The following is a 22,128-nucleotide window of genomic DNA, read 5'->3' as shown; positions in this document are numbered from 1 at the left end:
ATTTAACAGTGGATCCACAGATGTGGCTAGTCCGCCGGTCAGGAGCTGCTATTCCACCAGTGGCATCTCACCAGGCCAACAGAGCATTCGAGCACATCGAGATATGTAGTCCCAAGAAGCTGCCATTTTTGAAACCTCTGATATGCATGGAAAACCAAATAGATCTCATTGTGACTAGGCAGTATACTTATAGTGGGGTTGCTGTGTATATGGATCTGGGATCGTCTCCCTTTAAATGTGTTATATTCTTAATCAGTTAGGAGAATTTATTTTGCTAAACAGTTGGCTAACGCATTACTCAGATTTAAAAAAAAACAAAACAAAAAAAAAAAAAACAAAAAAAAAAAACCACCCCAAACCCTATTTTTGTTTCTTTTGAATATAGTGTTTAAATTAAAATAGAAAATTATAGGTTTATGACAAGTATATCCTCTGATGTTACTTTGGGGGATGGGTTTGTTAGCAGGAACTCCTCCCAAATGTTTTGTTTTGTTTCTGAAGCTTTACCTTGTCTGTCTAGTCAAACATTTGACTAATACTCTGTTTGATTTTGGAAGTATTCTAATATGACCCAAGATTTGAATAAAGTTTCTCCTGAAAGGTGTGGTGGTTTCATTTTATTAAAAAGGAAATACGATTCTGAACACTGTGGTTGTGGATTATCTGTAGTAAGGGAATCACAGTTCTAGAAATGGGGGAAAGCAGTAATCGTCAATATTAGCTCTTACAGGTCAGTCCCTCAGTTGGTGCTTTAAATGCATGTCTCATTTAATTTTCAACTGCAAGGGGCATATCAATATTATCCATAGTTTACAGGTGAGAAAATTAACGCTTTTTAGAGAAGTTACATTAACTTATCTAGGTCAAAGAGCTGGAGAGTCTCAGAAACCTGATCAAACCCAGATCCAACCAACTTCAAAGCCCACTCTGTTAAAACAGGGTTTGTATAGGTGGTGGTACAGATCCAGCTGTAGGACACTCTTAGCTGTATGCTGCTAACGAGATAGGTGACCTGCACAGGTTATACAAGGTCTCTGAGACTCGATCTTCCTCATCTGTCAAATGAGGATGATAAAACCTTTCTCAAAGTGCCTTTAAGTATTCTTTTCTCTGCAAAACCAGTGTGTGCACTGGGTCATTATTATATTTTTAAATTTTAACTCACTAAGTCTTCTCCATGGTTATATTCTCCTTTAGCATCTGCATGGCCCACTGATAAAGGATTTTTTAAAAAAATGCTACTTAATGAGACATCAGGACAATTGGAAGGGTTATCCATTTCCAAAATGAGTAAGGAGGTTTGCTTTGTGCAGGTAGGGGAAAGAGGCACATCTGAAACATAATCAGACTCCCAAAGCCTGATGGGGGAGCAGTGAGAACTAAGGACATTGAAAGGTGGGTACAGTTTCAATAAGTAGAGAGGTGAGGGTTTTGCAGTAAACATAGTTGAGGTAGAAAGCCTACTGCTTGTCCCTGGGATAAGAGGAGACAAGTTGGGTTCACACCTACAGGTGATGCAGCTACAGATTAGTGGCAGAAAAGGTCTGAGAAGATACCTTAGGGCCAGATTATAGAAAGCCTTCAGTTTCATGCTAAGGAGTTTATTTAACACTTTAAAAATTTTTTTAAATCAGAATGGCTATAGGATAGAAGTCAGATTTCTCAAAATGAGCGTTTTTGCTCCGTAAAACACTTAAGATAGCCTGAAGTATCACATCAAAATACATGGTCACTTATTAACTGAGCAAAAGGGGTGGGGATGGAGTGGTTAACCAGGCTCTCTGTGAAACCGAGTATCCCTGTTCACACAGGCTTGAACACGTGTGGAGAATTCACAGGAACCAGACCACCACTAAGCCAAAATATACTTGACTTATGAGTGTCACACGCTTTTATATTCCTCGGGAAACAAAACCCATTTCCCTTGACTCCCAGATATATAAGCAAGTTTTGAGCTTTTTACCTCCATGTGCAGGCCTACCTCGGGGATATATGGGTTCAGTTCCAAACCACTACAATGAAGTTAGTCAATGACTTTTGTTGGTCTCCCAGTACATATGAAAGTTATGTTTACACTGCAGTGTAGTCTATTAAACGTGCAATAGCATTATGTAAACAAAGCGAGATACATACCTTGATTAAAAAAAAAAAACCTACTTAATTGCTAAACAAAAATCCTAACCATCACCTAAACTTTCAGTGAGTCGTATCTTTTTGCTGGTGGAGGGTCTCTCTTCCGTGTCGATGGCTGCTGACTGATCAAGGGGGACGGTTGCTGAAGGCTGGAGTGGCTGTGGCAATTTAAAAAAATAAGACAACAGTGGGGGCACCTGGGTGGCTCAGTTGGTTAAGCGTCCTGGGATCCAGCCCACATTGGGCTCCCTGCTCAGCAGGAAGCCTGCTTCTCCCTCTCCTGCTCCCCCTGCTTGTGTTTCTTCTCTTACTGCCTTTCTCTGTCCAAATCTTTAAAAAAATAAAAACAAATCAATAAAAAAAGACAACAATGAAGTCTGCCCCTTCAATGGACTCCTTCCATGAAGTTTCTCTTGCATGTCGTTTGATAGCATTTTACTCACTCCAAATTGGAGTCAGTCCTCTCATGCCCTGCTGCTGCTTTCTCTGTGAAGGGTAACTCCTATTGTAAATCCTTTGTGGTCATCTCAACAACGTTCACAGCATCTCCACCAGGGGCAGACTCCAGCTCAAGAAACCACTTTCTTTCGTCATCCATAAGCAGCCGTTCTCAGCCACTCACGTCTTATCAAGAGATTGCAGCAACTCAGTCCCCTCTTCAGGCCCCAATTTGAATTCAAGTTCTCTGTTTCCACCCCATCTGCTGTTACTTCCTCCACTCAAGTCTCGAACCTTCAGTTTGTAAGAAATGCAATAAATTGCAAAGCCCACTAAAGCAACATATGCCTGTGTTGGGCTATTCTGCTTCCACAACTTCATACAGAATTAAAGAACATCGAAGTAATTGGAAAAATCAACCAGTTAAAAGTACTCTGAATGTTTCCTTTGTTACCTTCGCAGCCTTCCGGTGAATAATGTGTTGTAACCGGAATCCCTGGCCTGTCTTATGCACCTTCCTTGAGTAGGTAGAATCCACCCGAGATAAACCATTAAGTAAAGGCAAACAAATTATAAACTCTCTTTCATCCATCTTAATCTGCTGCCTTTGCGTTGTCTCCAATATCCTTATCCTTGGCCAGGCCCCGTTTAGTTACCATATTGAAATTGTTGAGTATCCCTAATCTTGTGGTGAAACAATGCTTTTACCATTTGCTTGGTCTAATTTTTCTTCCCATGACCAAAAGTCAAAGGGAAGTGCTTCCAAATTCTACCTAGAATACCACATTGCTAAAACTCAATTCTACTCACAATTTAAAAAAAGATGCATGAAAACCTGTATTGTATTTTTTCCTGTATTGTATTTTTAAGGAGTGTTATGTCACTGCAACACGTTTTCATTAGCACTGTGCCCGTTTTGATATACTTGTCCACTAAAGTAATGTAAAAGTCATTATTAAGTTTGACACTAAAAAAGCATCATCTTACTAAAACCAAAATTTAGACTGGCATGGTTCTAATATACATCTGTCTTTACATTTTAAGAAAAAAAAAAAAATCCTAGTCCAAGCTTCAATCACTTTTATGGTATAGTCTACATTTTACAATATGAGTTATTTGAGAAAATACATTAAAATCATACACACACACACACACACACACACTTTTAGACCGTTTTTAAACAAGACTTTAAAAAAAAAGTGCCTTTAATCTAAATGCTATTGCTCTGTTTCTGTAGGGTTCTGTAGACTGACATCGTGGCTGGTTATGTTAATGTTGGTCCCTGGAATAAGATTAGCATCTTTTCCTTCAATCAAAGAATCCCACTGATCAAAATCTTTCTGCAGTCCTGTAAAATAGAAATGGTAATATATTAGCATAGTAAACTTTTTGAGAGCATGAAACATCTCAGTGCCTCTAGGTGGCAGCATAGCCTCACTAAAGACATGATTACAGCCCTGGCCGCTGCTTCTGTGTAAGTGATGGAGCTAGGCACCTGCAGATCAGCCAGGACCCTCAGCATGGAAGTCCACCAAGTGCGCCCAGAAGAACTATTCCCTTTAACAGGTAGACTCGCTGTCTGTGATACAGAGCATGCAAGCAGCAGAATTAAATTTCTCACGCTTCTGTTTGAGAACTGATTTACTGCCCTATTACATTACAAACCAACTGGAGACAGTTAAAATAGGACTAAGGCTGGATTAAGAGAGTTTTGTCCTAAGGATCACCTGGTTTATGTCATGAAATACTCTTAGTTTCTTACCTAAGTGCTTTTGTAAAAATGCTAATGAAGCTTTGTTGTTAAGACCAAGTGCTACATTTGAATCTGTATCTCCTTTTAAGGTGAATATGTACCCAATTATTTTGCCAGTTGCAAATGTGAAATCAGCAAAATTTTGATGGACTGAACCCCTGAAAGAGAAAGGAGAGTTATAAATCACATAGTTTGATAAACTTATTTCTGTAGTTAGGGTGCAGGAAGGATACTGGCCTCGCTGACTATGTACTGAAAAACCAAGGAAATAAAACCTGTAGATTCGATCTCTTTAGTTGTATTTGTAGGTCACAGGGTGCACGTATAGGGATCTTAGAGTATATACTGATCTTCCCTTTTAGGTAAACAAAGATTCCAGTCTTCAGCGGCATCTTGGCTTTAGAAGAAACGATTCCAGCTTCTTCTTTCTTTCTTTCTTTCTTTTTTTTTGAGCTGATGCAACGTATTATGTTTTGCAGGGACTGTGTACTCAGAGCCAGAAGGCTATTATATCTGCTTACCAACACCACCTAACTTCGTATCTATTTGATGCTAGTCAAAGCACACTGCACAGAAGCCTGGGATAAAGTAGATTTAAGGGAAAAAAAAAACAAAACCTTTTCCTTTTATTATTTAAGCTGGAAGTATCTTATAGGTATCATTTATGCTGCTCCTTAAATCCACCAACAGCCTAACATCAAGTAGAATGGCCTTTTCCTTGGTGCAGTCGTTTTCTACTGCCTCTCAGACATTTGACACTTTCTTGCAGGTTTGTGTTTTTTTCTTTGTTTCCCTGACCATCTCTTTCTTGTTTATACCTTCTCTTCTTCCCCTAACCACTCTGTTCTCCACTGGCTCTTCACATACATAGAGGCATTTCCCAAGATTCTGTTCTCAAATCAGTTTTAACCCCCTTGGTGGTCTTATCTGCACAGGTTTCATGTATAATATGCAAATTCTATATTTTCCCAGTGTGTGGCCAGACATCTCTACCCAGATTTCCCGAGCTCAAGCTAAGAGATTATAAGAATACATCTTTCCAGCACCCCCTCCCCTACCGTGCCCCCCTTCCTCTTTATTTTATTCCTGCTTATAAGCCAACCACCACTCCCAGTTATCTATACTTGAACCAGAGCCATCTGCCTCCCGCTCCTTCTTCCCTGCTTCCAATCACTACATGAATGTCAGAAGCACAAAGAAGCTAGAAACGGGGTCAGGAGCAGAAGCCCAGATGCTACCAACAGTGGTGGAATGGCCTCAGGAGGAGACCATGGTGGGAGAGAGGGAGCGAGCGGTCAAAACAATGGGAGGAAGGGCGAAGAGTAGGGTTGTAGTACCCCTGCGGGGAGAAACAGGGACGTCCACAAGGTCAAGTTCGAATGGATACAGAGAGCAGGGTCCAGGTGGCAAATAGCCTGCAGGGTCTTTTATGTCCTTGGTAGGGCGAGCTCCAGTATGCTGGTGGGGGTTTGGGGAGCTAGCCTACAGGAATCAAAGTGCACCTGGAAGTAAGCATGAACTATGAAATATGAGCTATTATTTCCAGGCTCCTAGTAGAGAAAGGAAGAAAAAAAAATAAGGTAGAGTAAGAGCCTAGTAAAGAAGTGGAGTTGAGGGAGGCTAGGCATTCTGCATTATTTCTGCTTTAAAATTAAATAGACTTGCCCATCCAAATAATGAAGTCCTTAGCTCACGTGAAGCTAAACTGAGGTCTTTAACTAAACTACCTAGACCCTCCTCACTATCTAAAGTCTCTTGATCCTTCTAGACCAATTCTACTCTCTTGTCTTCCAAGCAGCCTGTCCTGAACACCTCAGGCGGAAAAGCCTCCATTCTCTGACCCCATAGCGTTTACTGCCTACATGGTTTGTGTTTCCTTCCCACCCCCTCTTCTTGTCTTCTTTGAAATAAGCCAGGTTTCAGAAGAGGGATGAGCCCTACCTTGTAACATCACGTTGTGAGTTCAAAACTCTCCTGGGGTTTCTTTTTCACACCCATGATACCAGCATATCGCTGATGCTCAAAGGCATCCCATTATAGCTTTGGGGGAATTTACAAATCCATATTCTTTTGAAACAGGTACACACTGCAGATCTCAACAGACGCTCTCCCTTTTTTCCCCAAAGAGTTCCTAGTCTAGTCTGTTGATGGAATACTTCTCCCTACTCCAGCTCCCAAATGCATAAGCCTGCTCTTGTATCCTAATGCAAATTTTAATTATCAGTATAGGAAGGACTTACATTAACACATTTCAAAACATCTGCATTTTAAAAAAGAACAAGCATAAATGCACTTAGACCCTGAAATTATCTCATATTCTCCCTCATGGAAAGTCTAAACAATGCATTTAATGACTCTATCATGCCTACCAAATGGTATCTTTTGGTGTATATCCAAGTTTCAAGTTTCTGTTTCAGATGATGAAATAAATCACTTATTAATACTCACCTGATTGTAATCATTTTTCTTTCTTTGCCGGGTGAGTAGCACTTTTCCATTTTTTCAATATTAGCAGGATATTGGAACCGTTCCGAGTTGATAAAAAAGAGGGGCTGAGGAATTCTGGAAAATATTTCATCATCCAGCGGAGCCATCCAAGCATCCAGGGCAATCCCACATCTGCAGGAGTTCGGGGACAATGACAAAAGAAGGCTGGTGACACGCTGACGGACATGCGGAATTTCTAATGACATTAGGATTAATGGGCATACACCATCCTGGTTCACTGTGGGTTATCTCACTGGTATTATACCTCAGTGTGGGAAGGGAATATGATGAGCTTTATTAAGGTAGCAGACTTGGAATTACATAATCATTTTCTTTAGTAGACATTTAGGAATTGTGACCTTAAAAAGATAAGAGTATCTTTAAAATGTTTTATCATTTTTGTTACATTGCTTTCAAAATAAACTTTTCAGTAAGAATTTCTCCAAAACGATGGGGTGTCTGAAGACATACAATATATGCATTATTGCTCCCATGTTTCCAGGCCTTCTGGACACCCTGCAGTCCATTTACTGTGCCTTTTTCACAATTAACTGTTGGACCAGTTGCTTTATAGGTAGAGGTACTTCACCTGGATAAGTGTCTGGAGGTTGAAGAAAAACATACAAGGTATATCATTTGAAAATGTAACTTGCGTTTTAAAAGTACGTTTATCCTGGGGTGCCTTGGGTGGCTCAGTGGGTTAAAGCCTTTGCCTTTGGCTCAGGTCATGATCCCAGGGTCCTGGGATTGAGCCCCGCATAGGGCTCTCTGCTCTTCAGGGAACCTGCTTCCCCCCTCTCTCTGCCTGCCTCTCTGCCTACTTGTGATCTCTGTCAAATAAATAAATAAAATCTTTAAAAAAAAAAAGTAAGTTTATCCTATGTTTCTGGACCTTTTGGACACTCCACTTTATGTGCTAAATGGGCAAAAGAAGAGAATTCCCTTATAGAAACTGATTTTAAAAATTTGTGAGATGAAGTTTCACAAAGGGTCCTACCCATTTTCTAGATGGTTGGCTCTTCATGAGTTCATCCAGTCTGTGATGCCATGGTTCAAGAAAGAAGGTAGTTTTTTAAGTTATAAGACTGGGACCTGGTCCTGACTCTCACCCAAACAACTATAATTTAAGACCTCTATCCATTTTTTTTAAAAAAGATTTTATGTATTTTTATTTTTTATTTTTTTAAATTACCATCTAATTTATTATTTGTTTCAGGGGTACAGGTCTGTGATTCATCAGTTTTACACAATTCATAGCACTCACCATAGCACATGCTCTCTCCAATGTCCACCACACAGCCACCCCATCCCTTTCCACCTCCCTCCCCTCCAGCAACCCTCAGTTGGTTTCCTGAGATTAAGAGACTCTTATGGGGTGGTTGGGTGATGGACATTGGGGAGGGTATGTGCTATGGTGAGTGCTGTGAAATGTGTAAGCCTGATGATTCACAGACCTGTACCTCTGGGGCAAATAACACATTATATGTTAATAAAAATAATTTAAAAAATTTTTTGTAAGCACCTTCTAAAAATATATATCAAATACTGTTCTTAATGATGTGATTCAAAAATATTCCCATTTAAATTCCAAATAAAAGAAGAATGTTCATTAAAAAAAAAAAGAGTCCCATGGTCTGTCTCCCTCTCTGGTTTCATGCCATTTCATCTTTCCTCTTCCCCCATGATCCTCTTACTTGTTTCTCAAATTCCACATTATCAGTGAAATCATAAGATAACTATCTTTGTCTGACTTATTTCACCTAGCATAATACCCTCTAGGGTGTTATGTGAAATATTAAGTGAAATAATATTTTATTTATTTGTTTGTGTGTTTAATTTATTTGCGAGACAGCCAGTGGAGGGAGGAGCAGAGGAGGAGGGAGAGGAAGAGAGAAAGAATTTCAAGCAGACACCACACTGAGTGCAGAGTCCAACCTGGTCTAGTTCTTAAGATCCTGAGCTCATGACCTGAGCTGAAACCAAGAGTCAGACACTTAACTGCCTTAGCCACCCAGGCACTCCAAGACCTCTATCAATCTTAAAGATGGAAAAAAAAAATCAATTTAAAAATGCCTGGCATATTGGGGAAATCTAGAAATACTGTAAGATACACTACTGATGTCACAACCATTATGTCATAGATTTTATATATATATATATACACACACCCACACATATATATATGGATAGATTTTATATATATATATACATATATACACATATACATATATATGTGGATAGATTTCCAATCTATGTGGATACATAGATTTCCAATATATGTGGATACATTTTCATATGTATATTATATGTATATATATGTATATGTATATATATGGATAGATTTCCAAGTGAAAATATTAAGCCCTTAAGCAAATATATAAGAATGATGAGGGAAAATATATAGGAGGGGGAAAGCTTTTAGTAGCAAGTGAGGTAGATGGTTTCTGTCTGGGAAAATTCATAGAGTACTTAATGGAGGCAAAAGAACAGACTTATAAGCCCTGGAGGATCCTTTCCTCATTAAGAATTTGATAAATGGGGCACCTGGGTGGTTCAGTGGGTTAAAGCCTCTGCCTTCGGCTGAGGTCATGATCCCAGGTCCTGGGATCAAGCCCCACAACGGGCTCTCTGCTCAGCGGGGAGCCTGCTTCTTCCTCTCTCTCTCTGCCTGCCTCTCTGCCTACTTGTGATCTCTGTCTGTCAAATAAATAATAAAATCTTTTAAAAAAAAGAATTTGATAAAAATTCTCTCTCACATGGGTTATAGCTTTCTGTCTTCCAATAACTTAGTTTTCTTTCTCTTCCTTCTCTTACCTGAATCTCTGGTCTTCACTAAGAGTCTGAACAACAGTGGCTCCACCAAAAGAGTGTCCAATTACTGCTATTTTATCCCTGTCGATAGAGTCCTGTATGAAATAGCATGATATATATTCATCACTGTCTCACAGGCGGTTAGAATAGAACGGTTTTTCACATTCTAAAATTTGTGTTCACTGCATGGGCATGGTTAAGTACTTTGATCTCTTGTATAAGAAATGCATACACACATACATTCACATGCACTCACACACACACACACACACACGTATACATACACATACATACGCATGGACGTACACTGGCATATATATACACAAATCTACATGTTGGGCATTCGTAGAAGTTCGAAGTAAACTAGGCAAAGTTCCTAGGCACCCACACTTGAAACACTGACATCATTGCTGACTTCTGCCTCTCCCCACTCCACATTTAATTCATGTGTTCATTCCCTGCGTATCTATCGTGCACCTGCTCTATGCCAGGCACCGTAGACCACTTTCAATGAGCTCCCAGTCTACCAGTGGAAGACCAGGTACAGGTACGTGATGCAGATACAACAGCGTTCAACAGGGTGGTGCCAAGGAGCACACGTGACAGATAGCTCAGCAGCCCAGGGGTGGCAGTGGGGTCCAAGAAAGCTTCCTGGGGAAGGTGATGCCTGACTTGGAGAGTAAGCAAAACTCAGGGAGAAGAATGTGTCAGGCCAAGAGGACAGCATGTACAAAAGCATGGAGGCAGGAGAGGGAGGGGCGGGCTAAGGGACAACAAACTCTTCACTGGCTCAGGAGAACAGACCATCATCTTCTGCCTGAACTGAAGTACATCTTGTTCCTTCTATCCCATCCTCCATCTCCCACGCACAATTTCGGGTCTTTGTTTATGCGGTCCACTTCGACAGTCTTCTATCCCCTCTCAATAGTCTGTTGAAAACTTCTGACCACCACTGCAGGATCAAGCTCAAAAATATGCAAGAACCATCCAGAAATTTAACTACTTCCACTGGACGTGTTGAGTTGAACCAGAGAATTTGCTCTTTTTGTTGGCTGTTGGCAATTTCATATCTTATGCAACCTAATGCATTCCTCATAACTGTAATACTTCGTGTATCTTTTTTTTTTTTTTAAATTTGCAGCCCTCTGTCATATCAAGCCTTGCATTACAGCAGAAAAGCAGATGAAGAGGAACAATGAAGAATGACAGGATAAGGGACATGGCTTTTTCTTAAGCTCACCTTCAATTGCTCCACATCAAACTCTAAATCTAAGACATTCTTCACTGGCCTTCCACGATCAATGTCCAGAATCAAATCAAGAGCTTGGGAACACTCCTTTGCTCTTTTCTGTACCTAAGATGATGATTAGAAAAAGGAAATGACAAAGTAAAAAGCTGTGGCACTTATTTTAGAGTCTGTGTAGGCGTTGCATATGGGAAACCTGGCTGATTGCTTCTACACTGGAAATGTCTAAGTGATTAGTGACTGGAACATGACCAGCGTCATGACGTGGGCTCCAGCTTTGCAGGTTATAGTTGAATCCAAATCCTAGCTCTGGTGCTTACCTGCTGTGTGACCTCAGATGAGGTACACAACCTCTCTGAGCTTCCATTTGTTGTATGGCAATACCTACCTCGGTGAAATGTGGGTGGGATTACATGCAAGGATATATATATGAAACACCCACTGCAAAACCTGGCACAGAGGTGAAAGCCAGTGTGCTCTCACCTCATCTTCCACACACTCTTGTGAAAAAGATGCTGTTATTATTCATTATGTTGTAGCAGATCAAACAAAGAGGTCAAACAGAGTAAGTAACTTGTCCGAGATCAGCCCACCCTGAAGTGACAACATCAGCATTCAAACACAGATCTTACTACTTATTCCATACTGCATCTGTCTTTAATATTGCCTTGGAAGGGAGGATCTTTGTCAATTTCTTTTCTAGCATGTCTGAGATTCTAAAATAAGAAGTTCTACTGCAAAAGATTTCTGAATATGCACTGTCTTCTCTCAGGATATGTATGTTTGTCTTTGTTTTTACTATGATCCAGACTTTTCATTAAGGGAACTGTGTCTCTCAGAGAATCTTCTGACAGATCTTTGGGAAATGGGAAACAGGAGAGCGAGGAGCTCCCCTGGTAGCACATAAATGACATGAGCAAGCCTTAACCTGTTTGCATATACTTTTTAGTCTCCAGGCCCCCTCCCCTCCGGCTGCCACGTACCTGCTCACTTCGTACAGACATCTCCTCCTCCTCTGTTTTGAGGCTTTGGAGATAGAGCCAAGACTTGTTTCCTATTTCTGCAGCAGACTGGTCTTGGAAATAGTAAGTCGCGGAGGCCGATCCATCTCTACAATCAAACAGAGTCAATGCCTTACCCTCGCTCTTCCTCTCCTTCCTCTCCTCCCATGCTCCCCATCCCCAACTTCCCTCTGATCTTTCTGACTTCCCAGTCTTCTTCCACTCTGTTTGTTTTCATATCAAAGAGGCCCCCAAGAAAACGTCTTTGCTACAGGTCAAGTCCACCCTTTCCATCTTCTAATTCTAGGAGGTCAGCTGGAGACTCCTGCTGGAAACCAAATCCCAGGACTGCCACTTACCCACTGTGTGGTTTGGGGTGAATTACTGACCTTTTCCAGCTTCATTGACCTCTTCTTTCAAACAGTGATGACAGTAACCATTTCGAAGGGTTCTTACAAAGACTAAATGATGGTGTACGAACAGGGCACACAATAAACACCAGAAATGCTAGCTGCTTTTTAACTCTTAATAGTTTAACCCAGTCTCCTTTTTTTGTTTTCCTTCATCATGTAACCACAGTTGACAATTTCACTGATTTTTTTTTATAAATCTTTTCTGAAAATTAGAGCCCAGGTGACCTACCTGTGTTCCACAGCAGCAACTATGAACCCATGGGATGCCAGATCAATGCCAATAGCAGAATAAATTGTTCTTCAAAACAAAAGGAGGAAAGCATTAAACTACCAGCCACGCCTGGGGGGGGGGTCCGCTAATAAACCTGGGAACATGGAGCCATTATACCCCTGTAATAATGCCCGGGGTGTAAACCAGATAGCTGTGGTTCTCAAAGCTCTGGCCCTCAGGGTATATTTGACAACATCTGGAGGTATCTTCATTATCATGATGGGCAGAGGGTGCTACTGGCCTCTAGTGGGTAGAGAGATAGTGCTAAACATCCTAGAGCACACAGGACCACCCTCCACTGTAAGAAATTATTTCCTGCAAAACTTTTGTAGTCCTGGGTGCCTGGGTGGCTTGGTTGGTTAGGCCACTGCCTTCGGCTCGGGTCATGATTCCAGAGTCCCAGGATCGAGTCCTGCATTGGGCTCCCGGCTCTGCGGGGAGCCTTCTTCTCCCTCTGACATTCTCCCCTCTCATCTCTTACTCTCTCTCTCTTTCAAATAAATAAGTAAAATCTTAAAAACAAACAAACAAACAAACAAACAAACAAACAACACAAAACGACAACAAATGTCGATAGTCCCAAGATTGAGAAACCCTGATGCAATGATTCTAAATATCGCTTTTGAGAGTTCTGGGCTTTAATCTTGGCCCTACCACTTATCAGCTATATGACTTTAGATAATTACATTCCTTGTCGGCACCTGTACAATGGGACTAATAATGCCTTTGCTTTAGAACAGTTGTAAAGTTTTCGCAAGACAGCGTATGTAGGAAGGCAATGCAGTGTGGTGCTTAGGAGAATGGGACCTGCAGTCCGATCCCTGTGTTTGGTCCACTACTGATGAGCTGTCTGCCTTGGGGAAGTCACTGACCCTTCCTCTGTAATGGCAGGGTACTTGGTGGGATTACTGTAAAGGATCAAGTAAGTTAATACATTTTCAGTGCTTATAACTATGTCTAAAACAGGGTAAAGACTGAACACATGTCAACTCTTATTAAAATGACTGGACACAAAGAATCATGTGCTAAGCAACTGCATTCATACCTCCTTTCCCTTCTTCTCTCTGCACAGTCTTCTCATATGCACTCAGTAGGAAAGGGCAATAGAGAACCAAAGGGAGGTAGTAGGAACTCTGTCTTCTACTGTTAAAAAAACACAACCTACTTAGGGAGGGATCAACAAACCTTTTCTTGTCAAAGGCTGGGATATAAATATTTCCAGCTTGGTGGGCAATACAGTATCTGTCACAGCTACTCAACTCTGCTGTCATAGCACCAGAGTAGCCACAGGCAATGTAAAAGCTGGAATGAATGTGACTGTGTTTCAATAAAACTTTATTTATAGAAACAGGGAGCAGGCTGGAATTGCCAACCACTGGTCAAGTAGAAGTTAAATAACTAGGTGGACAACGATTAAAGTACCAAAGATAATTTCTTTTGATTTATCTATTTATTTACTTATTGAGAGATAGAAAGAGAGAGAGCATGAGCAGAGGGAGGGACAGAGGGAAAGGGAGAGGGAGAGAATCTTAAGCAGACTCCCTGCTGAGTATGGAGCCTGCTATGGGACTCGATCTCATGACCCTGCGATCATAACCTGAGCTGAAATCAAGAGTCACATGCTTAACCCACTGAGCCATCCAGGCGCTCCCTGAAGAGAATTTCTTATTGCAGATACTCCCTAACTTCTTGCCAGCTAAAATCCACCGATTTCTGTAAGTCTTTCTAATCCTCTGAGGTAGAAGAAGGGTAGGCAGCTGAAAGGATGGAAGAGGAGAGGGAGTGGAGGTCATGAAAATGTGCCACTCAGAGGTCATGCCACAGAGAGCATAGCTGATTAAAGACCCCACCGAGCCCCTCCCCCTCTAGATCTATCAGCACCAGCTAAGCTTCCTGTGAGCAGAACCCAGTGACTGGGCAGTGTGGGCACTAATGTAGGCCCATTCTGGTGAGAATTGTTGATGAGCAACTTCCAGTCAAGCATTCCCTCAGTTGGCCTGGTCCCATGTCTCTCTGAAGTGTGCTGTAATCTGAGACTCTGTACCCAATCTCACCATTCCACATCTCCTTCCCATGTGTCCAAGCTGCATCATGATCTGAAGGTTCTCCCTATCTTTTCCTGCTCCGTTCCCTCTATCCTTCACAGACATTTCTCTCAATAAAAGTCTTTTACAGGTAATCCAATCTTAGTGTCAAGTTCTCAGAAGACCTAACCCAGGGCATGGTTTTGAGACTGTAAATATTACAACATAGAAGGGTGATAGCCAAAAATGTAAATCCTTCTCTTCTTGTCATGAGGCTAGTCCCCATGAGCTGGAAGGAAGGAAGAAACTACTTGCCAAGATAGGCCTGGACTGATGAACAGACCACAGCCGAAGGTTGAGGAACCCCAATTCCTCCAAGACAGGACCCAGTGTGATATTCTAAAATCTGCTCTTCTTTTGGGGGGGTGGGGTGGGATGCATTCGGTCATTGGTCCTTCAGAATTCAAATTGTTCAGCCTTTCAAACATTACCGGAATGCTCCAAGACCATGGGAAAAAACAATTAGTGGATATTTTTCCCCAGTCCTCAGAGGGGAGTTCCAGTCTGCGGGAGTTGTCATTGAACCTAGACAACAATGAGAGATGACAATTAGTGTTTTCTCTGACTTGAATGTTCCTGGTTAATTTAACTTACATCTTCTTAGTGCAAATCATGACCCACAGAATTCATACTTATGTTTTTAATGTAGTACTAGTCAATTCATTAAAAAGTCTGCTACTAGATACCTACCGACCAAGGACCTGAAGCATGAAGTTTTTCTCAAGACCATAAAATCATTAATCATCTGTTCTCACTGCTAGCTCTGTGCTTAAAATAAGACAGTCTCCTACTTACAGGTGTATTCAGGAAGGCTATTCTTTAGTGCCAAGCCCAGGTGTTGGCAAAACTTCAAAGGGAATATTCTGAAACCAAAATGAACTGCAGGAGCATTACACTGAGAACCAGAATCTTCAAATCAGGGACTCCTTTCCTTCTAATTTGGTTCTGATCAAGAGGAACACACACACTTCATACTCAGATGTGGTCTTGAGTGCAGCTCCGCTACTTACAACTGACCTTGAACAAGTTCCAAGAACTCTTGAGTTTCCTATTCCTCTTTCATAAAATGGAGCAAATGGTATCTTATAGGGCTTTTGTGAGAATGGTATCTAAGTAGGACATATATGCAAAGCACTCATCTCGTGACATTAGTAAGTGGCTCAAAACATGGAAGATACTGTCTTCCCTTCCTTCACTTCTCAACTGCTCTTGTCATCACTACCCTAAGTGATTTGTGTTCCATTTTCTCCTTTATTTAGACAGAGCTGCAGTCATGAAGACTGGATGTGATGACTGCTTTGGAAGTGATTTGTAACTTATTCAGCACCATATAGAGGTGTAGCTACATTTCCATCATTTCTGTTGTAGAGGGGTTTTTAAGAGAACTCCACGGAGAAGTTTAAAATAAATGCCGGAAGTTGTAGGTAGTTTTGAGAGGGAAGTTTGAAGACATGGTTAACCCTGGCCCAACAGTAGTGTCTGAGCAAACAGATAAGGAAACATCTATATTAGTGATAGGTAGACAAACGAAGTCATGAATGCCCAGCAGGTTGTCTTGGTGAGAGAACCTGGTACTTGGGGATGGGCGATGGGAATGAGGATGGAGTCCCCTTGCTTACCATAGGGGAGAAATTGGCTTTCCCTTTCCTATAAAGCATCCAGGGCATGGGGCATGACAGCCAGCCTGCTTCTTACTCACCAGATTACTGCTCCTCCACAGTATGTGAGCAGGAAAATTAAAGACCAGCCAGAGACAGATATTAAGGCTGTTGGAAAATCTGACACTTTCACTCCATCTCCCCCCATATATATAGAACAAAGCAAATGAGAACCCTTGATTCTCTGATGGTTATCTGGGCTTTTAAGAAACACTTCGTCCTCTGAAGAGAAGTTTAGACTGGAGAAAATCTACTTTGATCTTTGCCTGAAACTTCTGCTGTTTTCCAGCTTTTCTTATATTCTGGAGCCTACAAAGCAGGATCAATGGGAATCTTACCAAAAAATAAGCTTAGCATTTTGCCCATAAGCCAATGTGTTCCAAGATATTTACTAAGACCAAAAAAATATTCTTTGTTTGGGATCCAAAGGGTGTCAGAGTGGGGGTCCTCCTCTTGGGATGGATAATACAAACGCAAGAAGGTACCCTGTAGAGGAAAGAAATTAACATACTTTTAGTGAGGTTCCTTCTCCATTATGTTCCAATAGCTATTTTGCACATTTAGTTAGTGAAGACCCAAATACTTCTGTTGTTCACAGAGAGGTCCAGAAAAAAAAATTTTAAGCTGCTGTGGTGACTGAACAAAGTCAGTATGCTTTCTGAGTGAAAAGAAAGCATAAACATGTTGGTTTCAACCATGATGGATGGAGAAAATAAAGAGAATTTATAGATAAATTGGTCAGATGACAGCAACAAACTAACTTGCGAAAGGCTTCCAATGGGACAAGATAAATGGCAACGTGAGTTGTTCTCAGGTGAGGGCAAGGACAGGTTTCAAATCATTTTAGTGGGCAATACTAAGAGTCAATATTAGATTATAAGGCTAAGTGGTATTAATCAAAGCATTACCTTCTTAGTATAATCAAACATCAAGTCTGTACAACCAACAGAGTAAGATCCATTTCCTTTGGGGATTTTAGATTGGCCAACACTTGCAGCAGCCATCAGAGCTTGTATTTTATTGGCCCATGCTGAAAAAAAGGTAAATATTATCTCGCTGTCCTTCATTACACACCAGACTTTATTATGCAAAAGGAAATTCCAAGGGAATGAAGTCACACCCCTTAGTTTCTGGCCTCCTTCATTTCTTTACCCAACTAGTAAAACACACAAATAATTATTAAGGGCCCGATGTAAGCAAAGTATTTTGTGGGGATACAAGAGCAAGGTGGACACAGCCCTTTCCCTAAGGTACTTAAGGCTATCACCTCCTAATACTTTCAGCCTTGCCCTTAGCTTCTGCTCTGATTCAGATCATGTCAAAGACCATTTCCCCGATCTGTTTTTCCCAAACATGAACCTTGGAGCTTGGACAGGCAGGCTCTTTAGCCTTAACCCAATTCTACTGACTCAGAAAAGCTCTGCTTATTAAAGTTTGAAAAATACTAGGCAAACAAACAAACAAGCAAACAGCACTAGGCTGAGGTACCAGACCACCTGGTTGGACACACGGGTCAACAACTCATAGTTCAAAGGTAAGGAGGGAGTTCCAAGAAAAGCAGGAGATGAATGGACCTGGGGCATTAGAGCTAGCTGATCCTAGTTAGGATCCCAGCTAGACTTCTGATGCTGTGATGCTCTGGCCTAGGCAATTTACTCCCCTCTCTGATCCTCCTCTGTGAAGTGGGGCAAAAAGCACTTGACTGGCTGCTGGACAGTTGTATTAAGAATAAAGTGCTGATGAAAGTCAAGGGCCTAGCACAGCATACAACACATCATCAGCAGACAACTGGTATTCTGTGTTCCTTACCTAGAATTAGCTAACTCTGACTACCCAAATTTAAGCCCTCAGGGGAGTGTTAGCAGATCTAAACTATATCATACCCTTTTCCCTCTGGGCATATTCAAAATCCAAGGTGTTTCCTCAGACATCAAAACAAAACAAAAAACAACTTCACCTGTAAGGTGAACATTTTCAGTCCTATTTAGAAAGGCACTTTCTTTCCCGTTTAAAATGTTCTACCAAGCCATGCTCTGTGGTGTAACGGGGAGACATTAATCCATAGGGAGATACCACATGTGACTCCCTCCTTGAGGAGCAGCCCTGTTCTGCTGTGACCCCACCCACATCAGCCATGAGGGATGGTACTGGGCTTGAAGGGGAGGGCTCTGGCTCACAAAGTTTGAGGAAGAGTCCCAGAGAGCCCACAGCTGCCTTGGAGGTGCCACCTCTGGAAGTAAGAGTTTAGTTCTAGAGTCATGGAAGGGTTCTAAGTCAAACAAGGTTTCTCTTATGAGATCTCCATTCCACATAGGCTCGGGGAACTTTTCTCGGTCACTGGGGAGGACCCAGGTTCTCTAAAACCTGCCCTCCCACAAAGTCTCCTCACTCAACCTTCAGGAGCCACAGGTCAAAGTGAGGCTATATGGCTGTCTAGTCTGAGACACTTGACCCCTCAGGAGACCTAGAGCTGACCTGTGTTGGGGTGTAAGTCTACAGAGCCCCTGTGGCTGTTTGGTGCTGGCGGGGGATGGGGGGCGGTTTGTAGGAAAGTTTCATCAGCCTGCAGCTAATCCAGTCATGGTCCTGGATTTCCTGTTCTCGAACCATCTGTTAGATCAGGGCTCATCTTGAAGGATGAGGCAGGAGGAGGCTTGTCAGGTAGAACTGGGCCACCCTCTAGAGGATACAGTTTGTGGTTCAGAATTTATACATGTCACGTCCTATTTTTCTTCAACCTTTGTTTAAGAGGAGCATTGGAACCGATTCAGGGCTATGAATCTTGTTACACATTTCCGGTGGGGTTCATTTGTCAAGTATTCCTGATACCCATTCCTGGGATTTGAGATGAATTGTACACATGCTAGGAACATGGTATTTCCTTACAGAGCTTCATGTCCTCCACTCACAAAAAGGATATCTCTAGCCCATACTTCACCTGCATAACCCTACTTTCTATATATTCATTTGGTTAGAAGAATACAAACAATCATCCATTACTTTAACCCTTTATTCAATAAATGATTTCTAGTAATTTACAAAATATTTTTGCATTCATTTTTGAGCACTGAGAATGGGGCACTGGGTTCAAGGGTGAGGTTATAAAGATGAATAAAGTAGTGTCTGTTTCCCCAAGTTTCTGCCCGTCCAATGCCAGCTTTCCAATGATTTTCAACAATGAAGGGGATATAAAACGTGTTTTGAAATTCCCACGCTGTTCCAATAAAAAGTACATGATGTAAAGGTCTCTTCACTGATAATCCTCTCACAGTGTAAGATGCTCCTTGTTTCCAATCCTTAGAAAAGGTAATGGGAAAACTAATTTAATTAGGCTGGAAGCTCCTTGAGCTTGTCCACAAACTCACTGTCTTAGTCACCAGTGCCTCAGCTTCCTGGTATGTGTTATTGAATGAGCGAACCTGTGAGATATTACACCATTCCCCATGCAGATGTGGACACAACATATGGTCCTTCCTAGGGATGCCTTTACTTTCCTAGCTATGAAACAGGGCAATATTTATCAGGCACAGGGTGACGAAAGCTTTTTGTAAATGTTACAATAAGGAGTCACCCGTCAAACCTGAACAGCTAGATCCAGAGTGACCAGGCATGGGACCAGACAGTATGACACAATTCAGAAGCCACCTACATGGTTCACCTGAGGGGAAGCTGGCTACAGAAGATGATGCAGCACAATGCTCTGGGATTTGCAGGCATTCCCAAAGCTCTTTGCAGTCAAGGTCCTTCTTAGTGAAGGCACATGTCCTTGTCTAGAAATGGCTGCCTCACTCAGGCCACCTCTTCTGGGCTTGACTCAACCTCTGCCTCTTCTTCTTCCCTCCCACTACAAGGTAAGAACGAGCAAGAGATCCACGTCCATTCTCACCCGGAGCTCTTTAGCTTGTCCCTTCCTCTCCTTGTGATGACAGTGGAAACACCGTTCCCCTCTGGGCCCCAAGACCCTAACCTGCCATTTTCTCATCTCCTCCCCATACGAACCAGAACTAAACCTGTTGATCAAGACAACTGCCTGTCCTTCCCCTTCCACGGGAGCAGGTTTTGCGGTTGCCTCTGAGGGAACCCCAAGGGGTTGTGTCACTGCACATGCGTGGGGGCAGGTTACGGTGGTGAGAGAGACAAGGGGCTGGGTTGAGGAAGTTTTCTACAGTGGTCGTGAGCTGAGTTTCTGGTTTGCCTGAAAAATGCCTCACTTGGTTCTTTCCTGCTGTCATGACGTTTAAGAAGACGGGAGCTTCTTCAGTTTCGGTTGGAGTGAGGAGAAAGGGAGGCTTTGTTCCGTGCCCCAAAACACAAGGTCTCCATAAGCCTCTTTGTAATTAACCTTAGTTAAAAGTCCACACGTGCAACTGAACTGCTCTGGGGTCAGTCGAGTCTGGCAACGGGTCAGTTGCTCAAGCCCTTTAACAAAGAGACCTCTTACCTGATGATCTAATTTGGGCAACAGGATTTAGGTCTTGCCAGTCAATAGGATGGACTAGTGCGAGGCAGCTGCAGAGGCAGAAAAGCGCATGCACTTTGGGTGGTAACATCTTGGAAGCTGAGCAGCGGTTTCAGCTTAACTTTCTTCAAGGCAGGTTATTAAAAGAAAAAAAAAACATGCAATAAAGAGGACTTAAATAGGCTGAGAAATCAGTGCGATTAAGGTACGAGCAACATGACTTCATATATATTGTTAAGGGAGGAAGGCACCTGGAAACAATGCAATGCGCACTGTCTGAGCTGGGTTTGTTTTTTTTTGTTTGTTTGTTTTTTGTTTTTAAAGATTTTATTTATTTATTTGACAGAGAGAGATCCCCAAGTAGGCAGACAGGTAGGCAGAGAGAGAGGAGGGGAAGCAGGCTCCCTGCTGAGCAGAGAGTCCTGGGATCACAACCTGAGCCAAAGGCAGAGGCATTAACCCACTGAGCCACCCAGGCGCCCCTGAGTCCCTGCTTTTAACCACAACACACCAACTTTGGGTAGCCCTGATTTCTCTTGCCCCTAGAATGATAATCTTCTGAAGTTAATGAACACACGACTCTTTCGATGATGCTCTTGTGTTCAGGAACTTCCTGGATTGAGGGTTTAATAAAGAGCTAGAAATTGTTCTCTAAAGAGATGATCATCTGTCTCATTGTTCTTGCCCTAATTGCTATGTGAAGCCACATGCCAGAACCCTTGGAAACCGCAGAGTACTGTATATGAATCCAAAGAAACAGCTACTGAGTTTTCCAAATAAGCAACAGAAGCTGAACCGAGGCTCTCTGCTCACCAGCCTCCAGCACCCCCCTGCTGTTGGACCGTCACAAATGGGTTTCCCATCCAATAACATCATCCACAGAAAGTATTTACAGGGACATGAGGCTTGAGAAAATTCCACCTGCGGTGCTCACAGCCCATAACTAAATAAGAGGAGTGTCATTCGGCCATTTGGAAAATCACGGGGCACGAAGATGAAGAAAAATGAAGGCAAAGTGAAACACATAGGAAGGTCAACAGAGATTTTTTAGGAATATCACACTAATGCAAAGGAAGTTAGCTTGGTCACAGCTCCTCAGTGATTGTGACACGATCCCTGTAACGACCTCAGGAAGAGTTAGAGACAGCCAATTGTTGGGGGGCTTCCCCAAGTCCTCCGAGCAGGACTGGGGTGCTCTGCCCTCCCCCTGCTTCCCGACAGACCTGTGCCGCTGCCATCGCCTGCGGTCCTCAGAGCGAAGCAGGGCAGAATTAAGGCCCGGTGAAATGGCACTCGGAGTTCCACCCTGGCCTCATGCAAGCCACAGTGGCTCTCAGGGGGAACCTTTATTCATAAGTGCCTGGGGCACCTGGG

The 22,128-nt window shown here is 42.3% G+C and overlaps 1 protein-coding gene across 2 annotated transcripts in view; it reads right to left on the bottom strand.

Moving 5' to 3' along the window:
• Window positions 1-3,718: 3,718 nt before the first annotated feature.
• The window catches only part of LOC111147579 (phospholipase A2 group VII), a 36,738-nt gene continuing 18,328 nt past the window's right edge, over window positions 3,719-22,128 (bottom strand). The window contains exons 2-12 of one of the 2 annotated variants that reach the window (XM_022503690.1): window positions 20,737-20,875; window positions 17,204-17,325; window positions 16,634-16,781; window positions 15,069-15,162; window positions 12,512-12,580; window positions 11,852-11,978; window positions 10,863-10,976; window positions 9,626-9,717; window positions 6,773-6,943; window positions 4,334-4,482; window positions 3,719-3,919 (exon numbers count right to left, since the gene is read on the bottom strand). In XM_022503690.1, the coding sequence (XP_022359398.1) occupies window positions 3,789-3,919; window positions 4,334-4,482; window positions 6,773-6,943; window positions 9,626-9,717; window positions 10,863-10,976; window positions 11,852-11,978; window positions 12,512-12,580; window positions 15,069-15,162; window positions 16,634-16,781; window positions 17,204-17,325; window positions 20,737-20,845 (1,326 nt within the window). In that variant the 5' untranslated portion in view covers window positions 20,846-20,875 and the 3' untranslated portion in view covers window positions 3,719-3,788. Of the gene's footprint in view, window positions 3,920-4,333; window positions 4,483-6,772; window positions 6,944-9,625; window positions 9,718-10,862; window positions 10,977-11,851; window positions 11,979-12,511; window positions 12,581-15,068; window positions 15,163-16,633; window positions 16,782-17,203; window positions 17,326-20,736; window positions 20,880-22,128 lie in introns of both variants that reach the window. The other variant, XM_022503691.1, reaches the window with a different exon arrangement.

This window comes from Enhydra lutris, unplaced genomic scaffold, assembly GCF_002288905.1.
Source record: "Enhydra lutris kenyoni isolate GAN:26980312 unplaced genomic scaffold, ASM228890v2 scaffoldscaffold17, whole genome shotgun sequence".
Classification (NCBI taxonomy): Eukaryota; Metazoa; Chordata; class Mammalia; order Carnivora; family Mustelidae; genus Enhydra; species Enhydra lutris.
Note: the sequence above shows the minus strand (reverse complement) of the source record. Positions and strands in the feature narration are given on the sequence as shown.